Below are 17,862 nucleotides of genomic sequence, written 5' to 3' on the forward strand. Positions count from 1 at the left end.
AAACATGAATGAAAAAAAAAGTAGGCATGCCGTCATGTTCCTTCTAGTTATATTGAGATGAATGAAGCAAGGTGCTGTGTGTGTGTGTGTGTGCGTGTGCGTGCGTGTGGGCTGAAGGGTCACAGGAAGCGAGTGGGCAGCGTCTTCCTTCATTCACAGCAAACATGACTAATGACGCCAACCTGCTGGCGACTTTAAACTCGGGACGCAATCATCAGCGTCCTTTGTGCGCGCGCGGTTGGTTTTTGCGAGCGAGCGAGCGAGCGAGCGAGCGCAGCCTCACACCCGCAGACAATGGTCCATTTGTGCAAAATTGCCGCATCAAAGACAGAACAGAAGATGATGCGTTTTTTGGCCTTTGCCTTTCACCCGAAAGTCGCCTCTCCACATAATGACGCGGCATCAGAGCCGCCGTCTGATGCGGCGACTCCGAGACGCTTCTTCTCACTTTGCGGAGGGGACGTCGACGTCCTGGCTTTATCGCCGGTGCGTGCGTCAATACTTTTATCCGATGTATATTTGGACTTCCGATACCCACTTTTTGTCAATGTTTCAATACATTTGTCCAAACTACATGTTTACTTTCAGTCTGCGTCCCAATACATTTGCCCAAATCTTATATCAATATCAATAGTCGAGTTTAAAAGTCACATTTCTTTGAGGAATTTTCCATCCAAACGCTGCGTTGACATTTCCCGGAAATGCCCAAAATCTTCAAAATGTCTCCAAACATTTGTGCAAACGTCCTAGTTTCGCTTCCCAACTGGCGTCCCAATACCTTTGTCCTAAATCCACATTTCAATCATTTTTTTGTCGACGTTTCAGTCTCGGACGCCGACGGGAACTCCGCCCATGTGCATACATCACATTACTTTCCGTAGGTGTCCCAATACTTTTGTCCAAATGCCGCAACTCTTCTCAAACATTTTGCGCATACTCCATATCTCCTCGCAAAGGCTTCTACCTTACGCCCATGTCCGAACACCACATTTCATCCTGTAGGTGTCCCAATACTTTTGTCTGGACGTCACATTTCCCATGGCGTCCCAATATCTTAGCGCCAATTTCACTTCTCACCTCATCCAACGACGGCCGCAACGGCGGTCCTTGCGTGCGCGGTTTGGACACGCGTGTCCTTTGCGTTGGCGTCCCTCAGCACGGATATTGACGTTGAGGTTAACGTGCGCGCTAACGAGATCCAAAAGGTGTCAAACGTGACTTTGGACCGCCGCCCGCCCGCCGTACGCGGGTCGAGTGCACATACATGTTCTGTCCGAGCTCATGTGGTGTCGCCATGGCAACCTGTTTACATTCTGCCTCCCCGCTTGCTTGTCATGCGCCGCTGCGGCTTGGGATTCATGCGGTCATACACGCGCGCGTCTATCTTCACATCCGCTCCTAGCAACACAAATTGCTAACAAATTAGCAAAGGCCTAATTATGGGATGGCGCCAAAATTGGTTTTAACAATTTAGACCAGGGGTGTCAAACGTGGAGGAAAATAAATTCCCAAGTGGGTTGGACCAATAAAATCATGCTTGTATATTTATACAACTTTAAAACAACTTCAAATTGATTATTTTTTAACACTGTCCACCATCATAATTAATCATAAAATATGACTCATTTCAAGATTTGTATTTATTGAAAAAAAATCAGCTCATTTTTATACTTTACAAAATCATCTTGCGGGCCGGATTAAATCCACTTGCGGGCCAAAAGCGGCCCGCGGCCCAAAGGTTTGACACCACTGATTTAGACGTCATACTCAGAATTCTGGCACAAAGGAAAGGAATTTATAACATGCTAACGTTAGCTAGTTATCCACAGTCACAAGTTTTGGACCAACAGACAAAACTCATTTGGGGCATATTATCAAAAATGACAACATTATTAAAACAACACTGGGCGCCAAAAAACAAAGATCAAGCCAAACAAAGCACATATGAATCAGCTAAATCAGTTCCGAAACATCATTTTTTCCATGCGGTGGACCGGCGCTTGGGGACCTCTGGGTTAGAGCACACCGAAAATATAAAAACATACGCACAATCATCAACTTGCTGGAATACGTTGATGATGTCACATGGACGCAAACCCACACAAGACACGTTGGAGTCCAGCGAGACGAGAAAACAATACCAAGGTCGGCGCGAGTGGACAGGGAAGAAGGGAAAAAAAAAAAAGAAAGAGTTTGAGGTTGTGGGTGTTGGGTAGCAATCCCCTCAAGGAACATTCTGCTGAAAAAGACCTTCAGCGGGAAGCGCACGGAAAATGACCATATTTGGACGAGGCGTAATTCTTTGCCTTTACGTCTCAACGTTAAGCAAGTGCACATGAACAAAAGCGGAAGCAGAGGGAGAGCCCAAACAGTCAATATATTTGCAGTTACTCCAAACATCAACTTGATTTATTAAATGTGATTTAATTGTTTTAAAATGTCACAAGATTTACTCTCACTATGCAGCTGCTTTGACATTTTCATATATATTTGTGTGTGTGTGTGTGTGTGTGCATGAGTGGCCTTTCCAAATGCTAATTTCATTTGTTAGTTGAGTCAAAGTAATGGCGCAGCGCCGCTTATTGACGGACAATAACTTATTGTTTATTAAGTGGAACATGTTTGGGGCTATAAGGTCACTTTTTTGCGCGTTCTTTTCAAAAATATTTTCCAATCAAGCTATTTAGATCAGGATAATGAACGGGATGGAGAAAAGTAAGCAAAAAGTCACCAAGAAGTACAAAACAATCCTATGCTAGCTTGACTAGCCCGTCAATTGTTTGTTAGCATTAAGCTCAATAGTGTTTTACATTGTTAGTATTTAAGCCGATTGGAATTTCCAAATCCCGACCTCAGTGGAAGAACATTTAAAAAAATGACAATACGGTCCACCGGAACCGCGATGCTAGTTACACTAGCCTGTCAGTAGTGTTCTACATTGTTTGTTAGCATCAAGCTAAGCAGCGTTTCCAATTTCCTGGCCACAGTGGGGGAACATTTGAGGGAACAATTGTTGGACGTACCGTAAGAAACGGGAAGGTCCAACTCGTTCTGCCAGGACATCTGCGCCGACTCGTCGATGGAGTGCTGCGCTGTAACGACAGGAGAAAAAAAAAAAAAGATGAAGAGGCCGAAGAAGTGTGGCCGAGGAGCTGATGAATCAGGCGGGAGAACAATGGCGCCCGCCGTGATGCCTTCACGCTGAGGAAGTGTCACTTTGTCACACTCAAGATGCCACTTCCAGCCACTTTTTGTCTTCGGGCTTCGCTCACAGACATCAAATGGAGAATGCTGTACCATCAAAAAGCTAACGGACCATCAAAATGACATAGGCTTCCGACTAAAATGCTCAACAATTACAACGAGGCCCCTGACACCTGTTCTTCCGATGGACGTGAAAATGGTTGGACGCGTCAATCATAACCACACGCACCAAAAAAAAAACATCTCGGGCCCACACTCGAAAGTGAGAATTCACACGTTAAAAGTCATTCTGACGACTCAGAATTATCAATTCAAAGAGAGAATGACGTCTCTAGTCGCAGAATCGGGACTTTAGTCTCTCTGACTAAAGTGAGAGTTCGGTCCTTCGAATCCTCACATAAAGAACGCAAAGTTTAAAGTCCGAATTTTGACTTTTCAGTGAAAATTCAGAGTTTATTCGCAGGATTCCAAATTCAAAGTGAGAATTGTGATTTCATTCTCACGGGGGTGTCAAGCATACGGCTCGCGGGCCGAGTCAGGGCCGCAAACGGTTTTAATCCGGCCCACGAGATGATTTTAAATTGTATAAATGTATAAAAATGGGCTGAAGTTTTTTCAATATATGAAAAACTTGAAACGTTAAATCATTAATAGTAATGTTTATGTTTTATGGTTAACAGTGATGCTTGTACTATTTTAATACTATCTGAAGTTATATAAATACATACTGTGATTTTATTGGTCCGGCCCATTTGGGGATAGATTTTCCTCCATGCGGCTAAAATGAGTTTGACACCCGTGTCCCAAACAGACGGGCGATGCTACTTTGCCAACCGTTTTTTTTTTTGGTGCGGACGGAAGACGGCGTCAATATTTTGCAACTCGCCCAGAAATAATGATTGAAAAAAAACAAAAACCAAAATGGTACTTTGGTACCTTTGAGGTGCCCTCGTCCGAGCGTGACGAAGCCCGACGAGACGAGCATGTCGGAGCCTCCGCTGTGAACGGGCTCCATCCCATAATGCCCTGCCGGAACACACAAGCATATAGGAGCTGGTAACCACGGAAACACGACGATGCCATCGCTTCATTAGGTACACCTGCAAAACGGCGGCCATCCCGGTGCGGAGGAGCCTTCTTTTCTCTCCCTCTTTTGAATGAAGGCAGCGAGTCCCTTTGGACGCCTTCCGCATTGAATGTCCAGACAATCAAAGGCATGCTGTGTGGGGGCGCGCACCAATTACACCCCCAAAAAGCACACTTGACTTGGACCAAGTCGGCGCTAATCAATACCGCACACACGCGCGCGTACGCGAGCGTGACGGCCGCGCGAGAAGGTTTTATGCAAATGAGCCCAGGCTTTTCCTTCAAACAATCAATTGATATTCAGCGGTCTTCCGCAAAAGATCAGCGAGGCCAGAAAGCTTCAAGGAGACATATTACGCCAATTTACAAAGAATTCTCAGGTGCGCTATTAAAATCTTTGACATTCCTTGGTGGCTTGGAACGGCTCCATTTGGGACCGGCGCTTCTTTCTCGTGCAAACCACCGGTACAAAGAGACCCACCCGTATGGTTTGTCACCACCGATTATGGGAAATTTCCTCATAAGGCGTGGCCCACTCCAAGAGAGCTCTGTAAAGGTTAGTTTTTATTCATTCGTTTTTTTCAAATGGATTTGTTTTAGCATCGTCATAGCTTCAACGCACATTGAGAAATATTTTCAACACGCTCGTATTGTTGGAATACTGGACCAACACAACGGTAACATGTCTGGTTGCGTTTGCAAGAGGAGCGTGCCCCCCTGGGGGCGAGTAAAATAGCTCCTGAAAAATATTGTCACTAGTTATGAAAGAAAATGCAGGAATAGAAAGGTGAAATTGCTGGTATGTAATAATGAGACATAAAAGCTATTTACAAGTAAAAGGTTCCTCTAATTGCAAAAAAAAACAAACAAAAAACGCCTCTTCTAGTTATAATTCAGGATATAAAGGCAAAATTGCTGGTGACGAGTAAGTAAATAGAGGTACTACTGTACTTCTATAGCATCTTCTTATGTCTGTTTACTGGGAGATTGCCCCCTAGTGGCTAGTAAAAAAACAAAAAAAAACAGCAGATAAATGCACAGGACCTTAAACAGACTACAATACAATAAGCCGATCACAAAACAGACAAGCCGAGTGACTTAGTTGCTTATTTTTGTTGTCAAAATGGTAACATTTTGTCCACTGCTAAATAAATAAACAACAGCAGTGTGCGAAATGATGACTTTGTTTGGTGAGTCACCCAAGCGTCGTTATCGCTTGGAAAAGCCAAGTCATGGAGCGATGACGTTAGCGCGTTAGCCTTTTAGCTGGCACGTGGCTATCCGGGTGTCACGTTCCGGGGACGTGTCACCCACGAATCTGGGACGCGCTAGTGGGGCACTTAGCGTGAGAGCTGATCCCCGGAGCGTCGACGGAAAAAGTACTTTTGGGCGGAAAGAAAAAGAAGACCGTTAACAGTCCGGTTAGAGGATTCGCGCCGGGCACCGTTCCCGGTCCCTTTTAGTTTGTCGCGTTCTCCAAAAAGTCCTCCTTTAGCTTAAAACTATTTGAAAAAATATATACAGTAAATCCGTACCTGGGATCGAATGTGTGGATTGTTAAAAATGTCAAATGACGTCTTTGGGATCCAATGTGTTAAATTGATAACTAAATGATTTTTTCACGTAGAAATATTACTATAAAATACATTTTTTTTTTCACTTGCTGCTGAAGGCCTAGGTCACAACCAACCAATAAGCTAATGGATGTCACATGACCAACAAGCGATGCCAATGGATCGCTAACCAAGTAGAAAAATGTGTGTTATTATTGTACATGATTACAATAATTTCACATAGTAATTTACTACGGACAAAATATTAACAAAGTCGCAGCCAACTTCACCCATCTCTGGCATCGACAACACTGCGTTGTCCGGAAATACATTTCATTTGCTAATAATGCTAATTAAGGATGCTTAAAAAAAAAACTTCATTACACTACAATTGTATTATATGGCGGCGCCGATGATTAGCAGTGGCTTCGACGTTAACAGCTAGCGCCGCTAGCAGCAGTAAGCAGTACAAGATGCTAGCAGCATTAGCGGACATTAGCATGACTTTTTTAAAAACGCCATTTGCGGCCCGCCATCCACATTTTTCAGGCCCGCAGCATATGCTAAAAAATAAAAAGACATTGACATGACCCACGATGCTGTTTAAAAAAAGCAATCGATTACTTTGGTACAAAAGTATTCAATTACTTTCTGTACTAAAGTGTACTTTAATGTATAAAGTTAAGGTGTTGCTTTCATAAAGTAGGTATCAAACTGATTGATTACTTTGGTACTTACAGACTTAAGTACTCAATTGTACAGAAAGGGTCAAGTTACCGTGGTTGGAGGACTTGGCGTGAACAGGCGTGTAGTTGTTCTTGGCGGACCGGACGGGCGTGTCGTCTTTGGGCGAGCCGTCCATCATGGCGTCCATGTTGTCCTGCTCGTATTGGGAAATGGGAACGGGGCCCTGTTGCCTCAAGATGTCCGCCAGCGCTCTGCAATCAAAACAAAATCAACTGATGCTGGAAAAATGACATTTTCGCTTCGGTTGATCTTAGATTAGGATTCATTTCCTGAAAATAATACAGCTACGGTGTCCAAACTATGACCCGGGGGCCCTTTGTGGCCCGTCATCCAAGTTTTTGCGGCCTGCGGTAGGTGCCAAAAATACATTTTGAAGAGGCCCGCAACATTAAGGTGTCAACGGTAATGAAGGAGTGAATGACAACACTGCGCCGTAGGTCAAGTGTCGTGGAAGTTGATGAAGCGTAAGTCATTACCGGCGTGTTTTGTGAAAGTGTGTCAATGAGGACCTAAAGCCAGCGCGTACTCCACTTTTCCGCCAGCGTGTGACTTTGGGAGCCTGTGTGAGTATTAATAGCGTTTTTCTTCCTGGAGGAGAACGCTTGAGCTCCGCCGCCATGGCCAACGCGGGCGCCCCGATTCGCCGCGTTCCACTTGGGCGCAATGTCAAGCCAGGAGGAAGACCGTCGCGTCTCAAGCAGCTTATGTACCTAGGGCCAACTCAAATGAATAACCAGACGGGAAGGAGATCTGAAAAGGTCAATTCCTCGTCCGCTCTCCTCGCGAGAAAAAACCTAGTTGTCTTCCTTCCAGTTTCTTGTTTCTTAAATGGTGGCCCGTCGTTTGGTCATCGCTTAGATGAAATGAAAACGTGTTTTGTTTTCTTCTGTATACTTAACTGTTCTTCAGCCAAGCAAACATATGACTGTACTAACACAGCCATTTTCTTTTTGTATTGGATGTCAATAATTGGTGTACCTAATGGAGTGTCCAATCACATCTTGTTCTTCTCCGGTTTCTATTTTGGCCAAATTGGGCCTGTCTGGCCCGTGACGCGAGTGCAACATGAGAAGGTGCACGTGCGCACGCGCGCGCACACAGCGTGCACTCAGACAGGCAATGCATCTCGCTCGCTCGCTCCCTCCCTCCCTCCCTGCTGGATACAAAAAGCTGATCAATAAGGAGAGAATTCAGCGGTTTAGTCATGCGTTGAAGGTCACGCAAAGCAAAAGGTCTGCCAGCGCCTCAACATTCTGCTCACTGAAAGGCCGAACAACAATTGGAGAAACGGGACGCCTTCGCCACCTCAACTTTCTGCAGAATTGCCTTCAAATTCAAAAAGTCGCTGAAATTGAAATTCCAAAGAGCATTTCGGACACAATACACCTTAAGGCAGAGGTGTCCAAACTATGGCCTGGGGGCCATTTGCTGATCGGCAGCTGCAATCGCAAAGTCATATTTAACGTTTTTTTTTTTTTCCCAGGCATCCAGCTACTTTTTGGGGGTCTAAAAATGGCTTGTACTGATCAATCAATGAATGAATGACTTTAGAAACTGAGCAGTTTCTTTTTGCCGAAAGTCATCTATTACTTCTGTACTTCAGTACTGAAATAAACTTCAATCAAACAATACTGTACCCAAATAATTACTTTAGTACTTGTGACTGTGTAATTGCTTGCTGTATTGATTTTTACCATGTATAATAAACTAAAAAAAAAATACTGACCCTTATGCCACTATTTTTTTCGTTTGCGGCTTAAGGTGATTTTTGTGTGTGCGCCCTTGGTTTTTGCGGCATGGTGGGGACCAAATTCCGGGTTTTACTGTCCTTGTGGGGATCATTTTGGCGGACCCCAAAAGTTCAGAGCTCTTTTCAAGGGTCAAGACTTGCTTTGTGAGTATAGCGTTAGGGGCTAGGTTAGCGTTAGGGGCTAGGAAACACATGAATTCAATAAGATGTCCCCTTATGGTACAAAACCCATGCGTATGTGTGTGTGTGTGCCTTTGAAGTTTAGTCACAACAGTGACTCGGATGAAATTGATTTATCGAGTCATTTAACAGGGACGCATCATGCGAGGAATATCAGATGTCGACATTTGCTGCTCAACTTAGTCTTGAGTCAGCAATGACTGCCATGTTTTTTTTTTTTTAAATAACAAAACGCTACTTAGCCCTTTTCCTTCCCAACAACAAAAGGAAATACGAGCGAGTTGTTTTCTTGCTCACGACATTGAGAGAAAGTTGTTGGGAGTCCTCTGGGGAGGACATTTAAATACATTGCAATAAATGATAAAAGAGCACATTTTTTTAGACTGTTAGCCGCACCAACAAAATTGAACAGGAAATGATTTTTTTTCAAGTATGGGCTGCATTGTACTATAAGATACAGCTGGAAGTTTTTTCAATTTTTTTTTGATTGCAGCGCCAATTTCAAACAACACCACGGATACCACGCGCTTGGAGCGTTAGAATGCTGCAAGAACACAACAGTAACACGCCCGATTCCGGTCGGCCCACCTGTGCACGTTCATCTCCTGGGGGGTCTTGGTGGCCTTGTCGTAGGCCACCTTGGCCGAGATGCCCACGGCCACCACCAGGGCCACCACGCCGCAGCTGATGTAGACGGTGGTGTTGGTGCGGTCCAGCTCGGGGTCGTAGGCGTCGCCGGTGGGCGCCGGCGAGGGCGGCTGCGTCTTGATCCAGTCGGGCGTGTTGTAGTTGGTGCACACGCTCTGCTCCAGCCGCTTGCCGCGGTCGGCGCAGCAGAAGCGCAGGAAGCAGCTGCCGCAGCAGAAGCGGTGGTCCGTGTTGTTGCAGCCGAACTCTTTGTCGAACTGCCCGCTCACGTCGTAGTAGCCCAGGCAGGTGTCGTGCTGGAGGGCGGGCGCCCGCAGCTGCGCGCCCGCCGCCGGCGCCGCCGTGCTCCCGCCGCCCCAGCCGGGCTCGCCGGAGGTCCCGGCCCGCGGGGGGCCCGCGCCGCCTTTCGGGGGACGCTTGTCGGCCGCGCCCGGCCCCAGCAGGAGCAGGAGCGGCAGGAACGACGGAAGGAGGGGCTTCATGGCGGCCCCGCCCCCGCAACCTCCGCCGGCGGGGACTCACTCCAGGGGGATCCTCGCGGGTCCCGGCGCGGGCGCCCCGACGGGACCTCCGCGCGTGCGCCGCCGCATCCTAGGGCTCGGGCTCCTTGGCTCTGAGGCGGGACCTTCGCGACGGAGCGCACACATTTGGAAGATCGATTGCCACTTCGACATTAAACGCCGGTCTAATTTTTTATTTTTTTTTACAAGCGCAGAGTGCGTCTCTGAAAAAAATATCGCAAAAGTTAAGAGGATCTGGAAGCTTTCTTTCCTCCTTGCCGGTCTAATCTACTACACGCGACTGGCTCTCGGCACGACTATCGACCAATGAGGGGAGAAGTCGTAACCCGCTCCGGCCCAGAAGTTGAAATTCGCTCTTCATCGGTGCCCGTGTCTTGTGGTGGTGCCCCTCGAGAGGGCTTTTATTATTTAAGACTTTTATTCTACCGTAGTGCAGTGTCAAAGAATCATGGGAAAAACATCCCCTAAGACAGTCATTCCACTGCAGAGGTGTCCAAACTATGGCCCCGGGGGCCATTTGTCGCCCGCCAATTAAAACGCAGTTTATCATTTTAACACTTATTTTGTATTTTGGCTAAAAGCGTGTCTAAATATGGCTGGTGCTAATCTAAATTAAATCATTACTTTAGTCAATCTATTACTTCTGTACTTAAGTACCTATTGTAAATCCTAAACCTCAATTAAGCAATCAATACCTAAGTATGACTTACTTACTACAAGCCATTTTTAAAGCCTCCATTAGCAAAATAATTGGGAACAGAAAAACCCTGAATTGAATGACTGCACTCTTTAAAAACAAAGAGAACAAACAAACCAGAGAAAAATGTAAAAACACGTCTTTGGGATCGAATTGAGTTGATAATTTGAAATAATATACGACCTCACTTCTGGATGTAGCAGTTTTGTTACAATACCTACGTTATCTATACCGTGTAATTGATTTTTTGTGTATTTATTAAAGTAAAAAAAACAAAAACTGCCTTATGGCAGTATTTTTTTTCCCCCCAAAAAAGTTGGACGCCCGTTTGACTAGTTCTCCCTAGAACTAGTATCTATACTAGAGCATCATACGGTAGTGGTCAAAATGTCGCTCGTACTAATGAGCTCTCGTTGTTCTAGTATCCTGCAGAAACGATAAAACGGAAGTGTAAGCAAAAAGGCAAATGTTTTATCCGTGTTGGGACATGTTATTCTATAGTGTCGGAGAAAATGTCACAGGGCTTCTGCACAGTCATGTTGGACGCCGCTAATAGTAAACCGCCATGTACTTCTACTAGTGCATTCAAGTCAATCTACCAATGGCGCAGAAATGCCATTCAGTACAGTAGTAGTGGTCGTCGTCGTGGGAGGCGGTAGTAGGAAAAAAAAAACAAAAAAAAACCCCCATCTCACTCATAAGATGTTGTGGTAGTGCATAAAATACGATGCCGATAGTACGCCAGCGGCTCTACTGATGCGCCAAATTGTCTCTGGCGCAAGCAAGTTGGCGGTAAGAAAAGGCGGTCACTTAAACGAAGCCCCGAAGAAGAAGATGAAGAAGAAGATGAAGAAGAACTTACCGGCGGCAGCTTGACTGCTCTGCTGTGATCAAACTGAATGAGGAGCCGGGGAGAGCGCGGACCCCTCCCTCATTCCCTCTCTCTCTTTTTCTCGCTCTCCCACGTCATCGTTCAGGTGCTGCCTCTTCCCTCTCTCCTCCCTTGGCCGCGTGCCCGTGGCCCCTCCCTGACACACACACACACACACACACACACAAACTCAGATTTTTACAATACGGCACCAACACAACAGTAACACACCTGCTCGCATCTACTAGCGGATACAAGCGGTGTGCCTGTCGCTCCGAACTGACACACACGCACAGCCACACGCAGATTTTTAGAATACAGCACCAACACAACACACCCGCTTGCATTTTACTAGTGGATAATAGCGGCGTGCCTTGTACACATCAGAAGGGGAGACATCGCAGGTTGTGATGTATTACGTTACAATCTTGTTGGAGCGAGCGCTGGTGTCTCGCATCTCATTATTATACCAACAATTTCCTTATTCATATTCTGTCATTTCCCATTCTGTCTTTCGTTCGCAACTAGATTACAAGAATCGTAACAAGATGTGTTTTTTCGTAACGAGGCATTCGTAAGTAGTTCGTGTCTTCTACTTTCTTTTTTTTTTTTTTTAAACTGTGAGATTGCCACCTTCTGGTGGCAAGAAAAAAAAGCCTGGCTTATATTTGGGGAATTACGGTAATTTTGCAACAGATGGGCTAGAAATGGGGTTTCGTGAAGGTACTTCAGGGGATAACGTGAAATATTAACGGAGTATCTACAAGTACCAGCAAAAAAAAATTATATTGCTTTTCAAATTAAGAGCAAATGAACTGGAACAAAATTGAGATGCAATTTTCCAGATATTCCACAATACCACCTATCCACAGAAAATACACCTAAAAGATACCACTACGTACAGATGAAGCACCGAAAAAAGATTGAGAAGTACTGTAAAAAAAATTTGTGATTATTATATACTCATTCAATGCCAGCGATGTATTTTCACGTTTTTTAAGAGTCCGGACATTCAATCCCGGATAAGTATCTGGAATTTAATGTCCCTAATGTACCAAAGTATAGGATTTAAAAAACATGAAAATCCGTCCTTGGCATTGAATGTTAAGTAGAAGAAGACTTGATTTTCTTCGAGGATAATTTGCCTTGAAAAACATGGACGTTCTCTTCATCATAGTTCAAGTCATATTTGACTAAGTGGATTAAATAAAGAAGCTTTTTTTTTTTTTGTCTTTTACTTATGTGTTTTCTTTTTTGGGGGGGCGCGCTATTTATTGCATGTGCGGAATTAATGTCCGTCTGCCTCACCTGTCGGCGAGCTCGGCTTCCCGCGCATGAATTATTTAGCCAAACATTATGCAAATGAGCAAAGACTCCCGGTGCATGCAAAACGTTTTGACATTTTGATCAGACTCATTTTGTTTGTTTTGTTTTTTTTTTTTTCCTGGATGGAATACATTAATACATTTGCGCAAATTCTACACGATGACAACGGGAAGCGTGTCACAAACCATCATGAAAGTTGAATGGCGTCTTTCAATCCGTTGCTTTAGTATCTGAAGAAATCAATTCCTTGAATAATTAAAGTAATCCAGTACTATAGTAATACCAAAGTATGTAAAAAAGTACGAGCTAATTACTTTAAGACCTGTACTTAAAGTAATTTTGTACTTTAAATAGCTACTAGGAAGCTAAAGTAATCTATGACGTACGTTCCACAGTATGTATTAAAGTACAAAGCAATACATTACTTTAAGACTTCAGCGTCTAAAGTAATACAGTACTTTTTTTACTTAAAAAAAGCTACTCGTCACCTAGCGTAATCAAAGTACCACAACATGTACTAAAGTACTGATTAATACATTACTTTAGGACTTTGGCATCTATGGTAATTGATTACTTTTGTACTTAAAATATCTACTATGAACCTAAGTAATCCATTACTTTAGTAACACAGTATGTAATAAAGTACTGTTAAGACTTCAGCATCTAAAGTAATTGATTACTTTTGTACTTAAAACATCTACTATTAACCTAAGTAAACCATGACTTTAGTAACACAGTATGTGCTAAAGTACAGAGTAATACATTACTTTAAGACTTCAGCATCTAAATTGCTTACTTTTGTACTTAAAATAGCTGCTAGGAACCCAAAGTAATCTATGACTTCAGTACCTCAGTGTGTCCTAAAGTAGGCACCAGGGAGCTGAAATTTCACCGCGCTGGAGACAAAACGTTCAACACGGCACAACCTTCCTCAACCAATCCTTAATACCGCACGAGGGGAAAATAAATAAAATGTCTTTCAGGGATTAAAGGAGTTCAAGCCACACACTTTCAAAGTCACAGCCGCCGTAGCGCCAAACAAGAGCAAAGAGAAACGTTTTGGTGGTGATTGTCCAACGTGGCCACGAGGAGACGGCCAAAGCGTGCCACAAATGAAGAAAAGGCTGCAATAATCAATTGTTACGCATGCAAAGTGTGGCCGGGGGAAATTAAAATTCCGCTTTGATGAAACGACGCACACATAAGCGCACCGGGCCACCCGACAAAAAAACCTACTGGGACGCCAGCCGCCATCAGCACAACGGCGCGCGTGTGTGTGTGCGTGTGTGTATGTCAGTGTTGACAGCAGGCCTTTTACGACACACACACTTTTACAATCATGCGGGATGATTAAAGTTTTAATTAGCAAGCGTTTGTGGATGAAGGCTTTTTTTTTTTTCAAAGCTGTCAAAATGTTGACAGAGTTCAAATGAAGTAAAAAAAAAAACAGTTTCATGGCGGGCCACCAGTCGCCGATTGCGGCTTTTAATACCGCAGAGTTGAACGATTACACCTGGCGCTAAATAAAAGGCGCTTCGGGGACTACGTGAGATTTTCTGTACACTTGCAAATCTAATTTCGTGCTTTTTTAAAGCCAGGACAGGGACAGCATGTATCTTTTCAAATTAAGAGCAAATTGATTGAAACGTGAAGCAACTTCCCAGAACTATTTATTTTTTTTTGGCTATTTTGTTTCCTCCAAGTGATGTTACAGGACAGCCTCCCATTTCATTTCTGTTGTGCTTGTAAAGCGTTTCAATACTTTTGAATGGCTTTAAAGCATGCGGGGGAGCGAAAACACTTTGTTCCAGAGTTTGCATTATTGTTGTTGTTCTTTTTCAGCATGATGAACAATGTTTGATTTGGGGGGGAAAAGCGGAACAACGGCGGGCTAATGACGCCTTTCAAGGCGACCAATTAGGCGCTAGCGTGTTAGCAGCTGTGCCGGCCCGAGGTCACATCACGCGAGCCGCTCCGTTTGTCCTCATTAAAGGCGTTTAGCCATTATTTGTTGTTTGGCCCGCGGGAGGACGGCGAGCGCTCGCGGCCAGCTCTCCCCTCCTCGTAACGCCTTGTTCCACCTTTCGTTCCTTGCGTCGGCGGCATCTGACGAATTCCGGTCTCGCCGCCCCTGATTACCGATCGATAATCGGCGGCGTGGCGCATCTCGCCGCGGGAGCGAAAAAAAACCCCAACAAAAATGGAAAACATGCTGCTTCTTCCTCGGAATGTGTGCGGCTGAGTGGCGGGACGATAACCGTCCGATATAGCGATATGGAATATCCGCAACAACAATTGTCAAAATATCAAATCTCGTGCAATCGGAGCTGATGATCGTCAATATACCGAATATTGGCGATAATTGTCAAAATACCGGCGCTGATAATCATCCAAGTATTGAATACGAGCCCAGTAAGTCAAAACACCAAATATCGATGCGATAATACCAAATATGGCTGCCGATAATCGTCAACGCACCAAATTTGTTGCACAAAATCATCAGAATATTGAATATTGCGCCTTTAATCATCAAAACAAATATCAGCGCTCATAATCATAGAAAATACCAAAAATCTGAGATGATCGCTGTCAAAATATCAAATATCAAAACGATGACTATCTGCGCTGATAATTGTCAAAACATCAAATAACGACAATTGCAACGACAATTGTTAAAATAATGAAAATCGGTGCTGATAATCATCAAAACACTGAATACCGATTGGATAATCACCAAAACACCAAATATCAGACCCGATAATCGGCAATACACAGAATTTGGTGAAATATCTTATACTGCATCGATACTGTAATCATCAAAACAAAGAATATCAGTGCTGATAATTGTCAAAATACCACGCATCTAAAAAACGTCATCTTCTAAAATACATATGCTAAAAAACATATTTTCCATTTTATGAGATAATGAGAGAATGGAGATTTATAAGATGAATAATTGAGCCTTTAAATCCAAGTGTCCTATGTAAGAAGCTGAGGCACAAATCCAAAATGGGATTTTTACGCCTCACTTCCAAATAAGGAATGCGGGCGAGCGAGCCCGCGAGCGAGCGAGCGAGCGAGGGAATAAGAAGAGCGGAAACACCAGGAGTTTGCTGCAACCATCAAGCTAATCAGTCATCGCGCAAAGTCGTCTTGATTTTTTTTTTTTTTTTTTTTATATGACTTTTATGCTGGCAGCCTGCAGAGGAACAATTGTCCTGCTCTCTTTTTATTGTTTTGAAATTGAATTACGCATCATTGGCTTGCCTCCAAGATGGAACGCAATGGAATGTAAAAATGTAAATACATAACAAGCGCACGCAAACGACACACGGGCCAGAGAGCTGAAAAAAAAAAAAACAACAACAAAGATTTATCTTATGTGCTTTTCTGTCCGTTAAATGATGTATATACAGTTATCAGTTTTTGCTATTTTTGCTAAAACACAGTGCTTCTCAATAATATCTTGCAAAGGCCGCCCTTGGAAGGAGAAAACCTTTCCTGACCCCCGATTGCCGGCCCACAATAAAGAAGATTATTATCTCTACGGAAAGTTTAGGGATACATAAAACTGTATCCGTTTTTAACATAACGAAAGAAATACGCAGTATGAATCAACTCTCACAGTTTTTTATACAGCTTGCGGTTGAGTCTAAAACCAAAGCAAAAAATGTGCATCAAAGTGCCTGAAATGATCATAAAAATGGAGGGAAATCCTCATTTTATGTCTTTTCATCCACTTTCAGTGTATAAACAGCAGGAAAATGTTTTTTTTTTTTTTTTTACTGCGTTGATACCCATATCAAATATCCTCACTATAAAACATAAACATAATACAACACATAATATAATGATGGTATTTCCAACACGCATTATATATGACATAATATGTCAAAGCCAGGCTCATTTATTCAACAGAATATTTGTCCAAACTTATTTAAAGGCCGGAGATGAATTTTTAATGAGCGTTAAAAGAAAGCGTTTGAATCCCCCTGCGCGGAGTTGATTTCGAGCTGGCTGAGGTGACACAACGCCGTCCGTCCCTTCATTTACTCGGGTGATGAACAACACACCTGGCTGCGTCGGCGGTGTAAATCTATGGGAGAGCTCGGCGGCGGCTCGCCAAACAATTGATGACTACACAACTTCGTGGACTCAAAGTCAACAACAAACGCTTATCATATCCGGACAGACGTTTTTCTACCTCGCGCTCGCTTCTTCTTCGCTCTATGCGCAAACGCAACCATACAAATGATGGAAATCCCGCGTGCGTTTGTGTGCGGGGAGGACCGATTATCGCTAATTATCCCGGCCCGTATCGGCTATATCGCCGGGTATCGGCCTAATTCCGGCAATCGCCCGTTGGCGGCCGGTACCCGTTGCAGGTAACAGCGGCTCGCGTTAGCGGAGATTGTTACGGCATTCTTTTCAAAAAAAGAAGGGAGCGGATTGAACCAACATCCGAGTCTATCCTTGTTCACATACGGGAATATTACTTAAAGGGAAAAGATCATGTATTACGCGACTCACCCTTGACTGGTGCCTATCTCATATTAAGCCAATTGAGCACTGTAGTGATAACTGTGACCACTGGATGGCAGTGTTAGCATAAATACAACACATATTACATACTTGTATTTCTAAGTATAGAACGGAAATGGATACGATAGCACCCATTGACATGGCGCACAATATTCTGTCGGCAGAATTTGACCCTAAAATTAAGGGTGCTTTCTATACAGAGGTGCAGCCTATACTGGGGCAATTTCAGTAATCCTACAGCCGATAAAGTCCATCATTATGCCTCTCTGAAGATATGTAATGGAGCCTCGCCCCGGCCCGTGGCAGCAGTTGATTGGTTCGCCATGCAAGAGTCAGAGCCAATCAGTAGCCAGATTTGGCAGCGGTCTCACACACAGAGCACGCCGGGAGAGATTTTGCCTTTCCAAATGAGTTGAAAGAGACTAGTGAACTTTTAACCCTGAAAAGCACGTTGATTTTTTTTTTCCAGCGAGCAAGGCCAAAATCAAAACCAGATAACGTTACCACAAGGGGTGTTTGAACCTGGTCCTCGAGGGCCAGTATCCTCCGATCTAAATTCTCTTGTCTTCCTTCGTTGTGCGTTATTACATTTTTTAGCTTGACTGACCTGACAATAATCAAGCATGACGGTTTAAGTATTTTTTTTTCCTAATCAAAAGTTGCTTTCCGCTTGTTAGCAGCTGCATAGCTGAAAAATACATTTAAACAAAGAAAAAAAAAAACCTGCTTAAACAATG

General features: G+C 43.9%; 1 protein-coding gene across 3 annotated transcripts in view; it reads right to left on the reverse strand.

Annotated features, from left to right (window-relative positions):
- Positions 1 to 17,862, reverse strand: part of shisa6a (shisa family member 6a) — a 48,653-nt gene that overhangs the window by 13,427 nt on the left and 17,364 nt on the right. For 2 of the 3 annotated variants that reach the window (XM_088437131.1, XM_088437129.1), the window contains exons 3-7: positions 11,249 to 11,414; positions 9,109 to 9,793; positions 6,621 to 6,781; positions 4,141 to 4,230; positions 3,024 to 3,092 (exon numbers count right to left, since the gene is read on the reverse strand). In XM_088437131.1, the coding sequence (XP_088293257.1) occupies positions 3,024 to 3,092; positions 4,141 to 4,230; positions 6,621 to 6,781; positions 9,109 to 9,650 (862 nt within the window). In that variant the 5' untranslated portion in view covers positions 9,651 to 9,793; positions 11,249 to 11,414. Of the gene's footprint in view, positions 1 to 3,023; positions 3,093 to 4,140; positions 4,231 to 6,620; positions 6,782 to 9,108; positions 9,794 to 11,248; positions 11,415 to 13,432; positions 13,552 to 17,862 lie in introns of those variants that run through there. The other variant, XM_088437130.1, reaches the window with a different exon arrangement.

This window comes from Hippichthys cyanospilos, chromosome 16 (genome assembly GCF_059441005.1).
Source record: "Hippichthys cyanospilos isolate Australia breed blue-spotted pipefish chromosome 16, RoL_Hcya_1.0, whole genome shotgun sequence".
Lineage (NCBI taxonomy): Eukaryota > Metazoa > Chordata > Actinopteri > Syngnathiformes > Syngnathidae > Hippichthys > Hippichthys cyanospilos.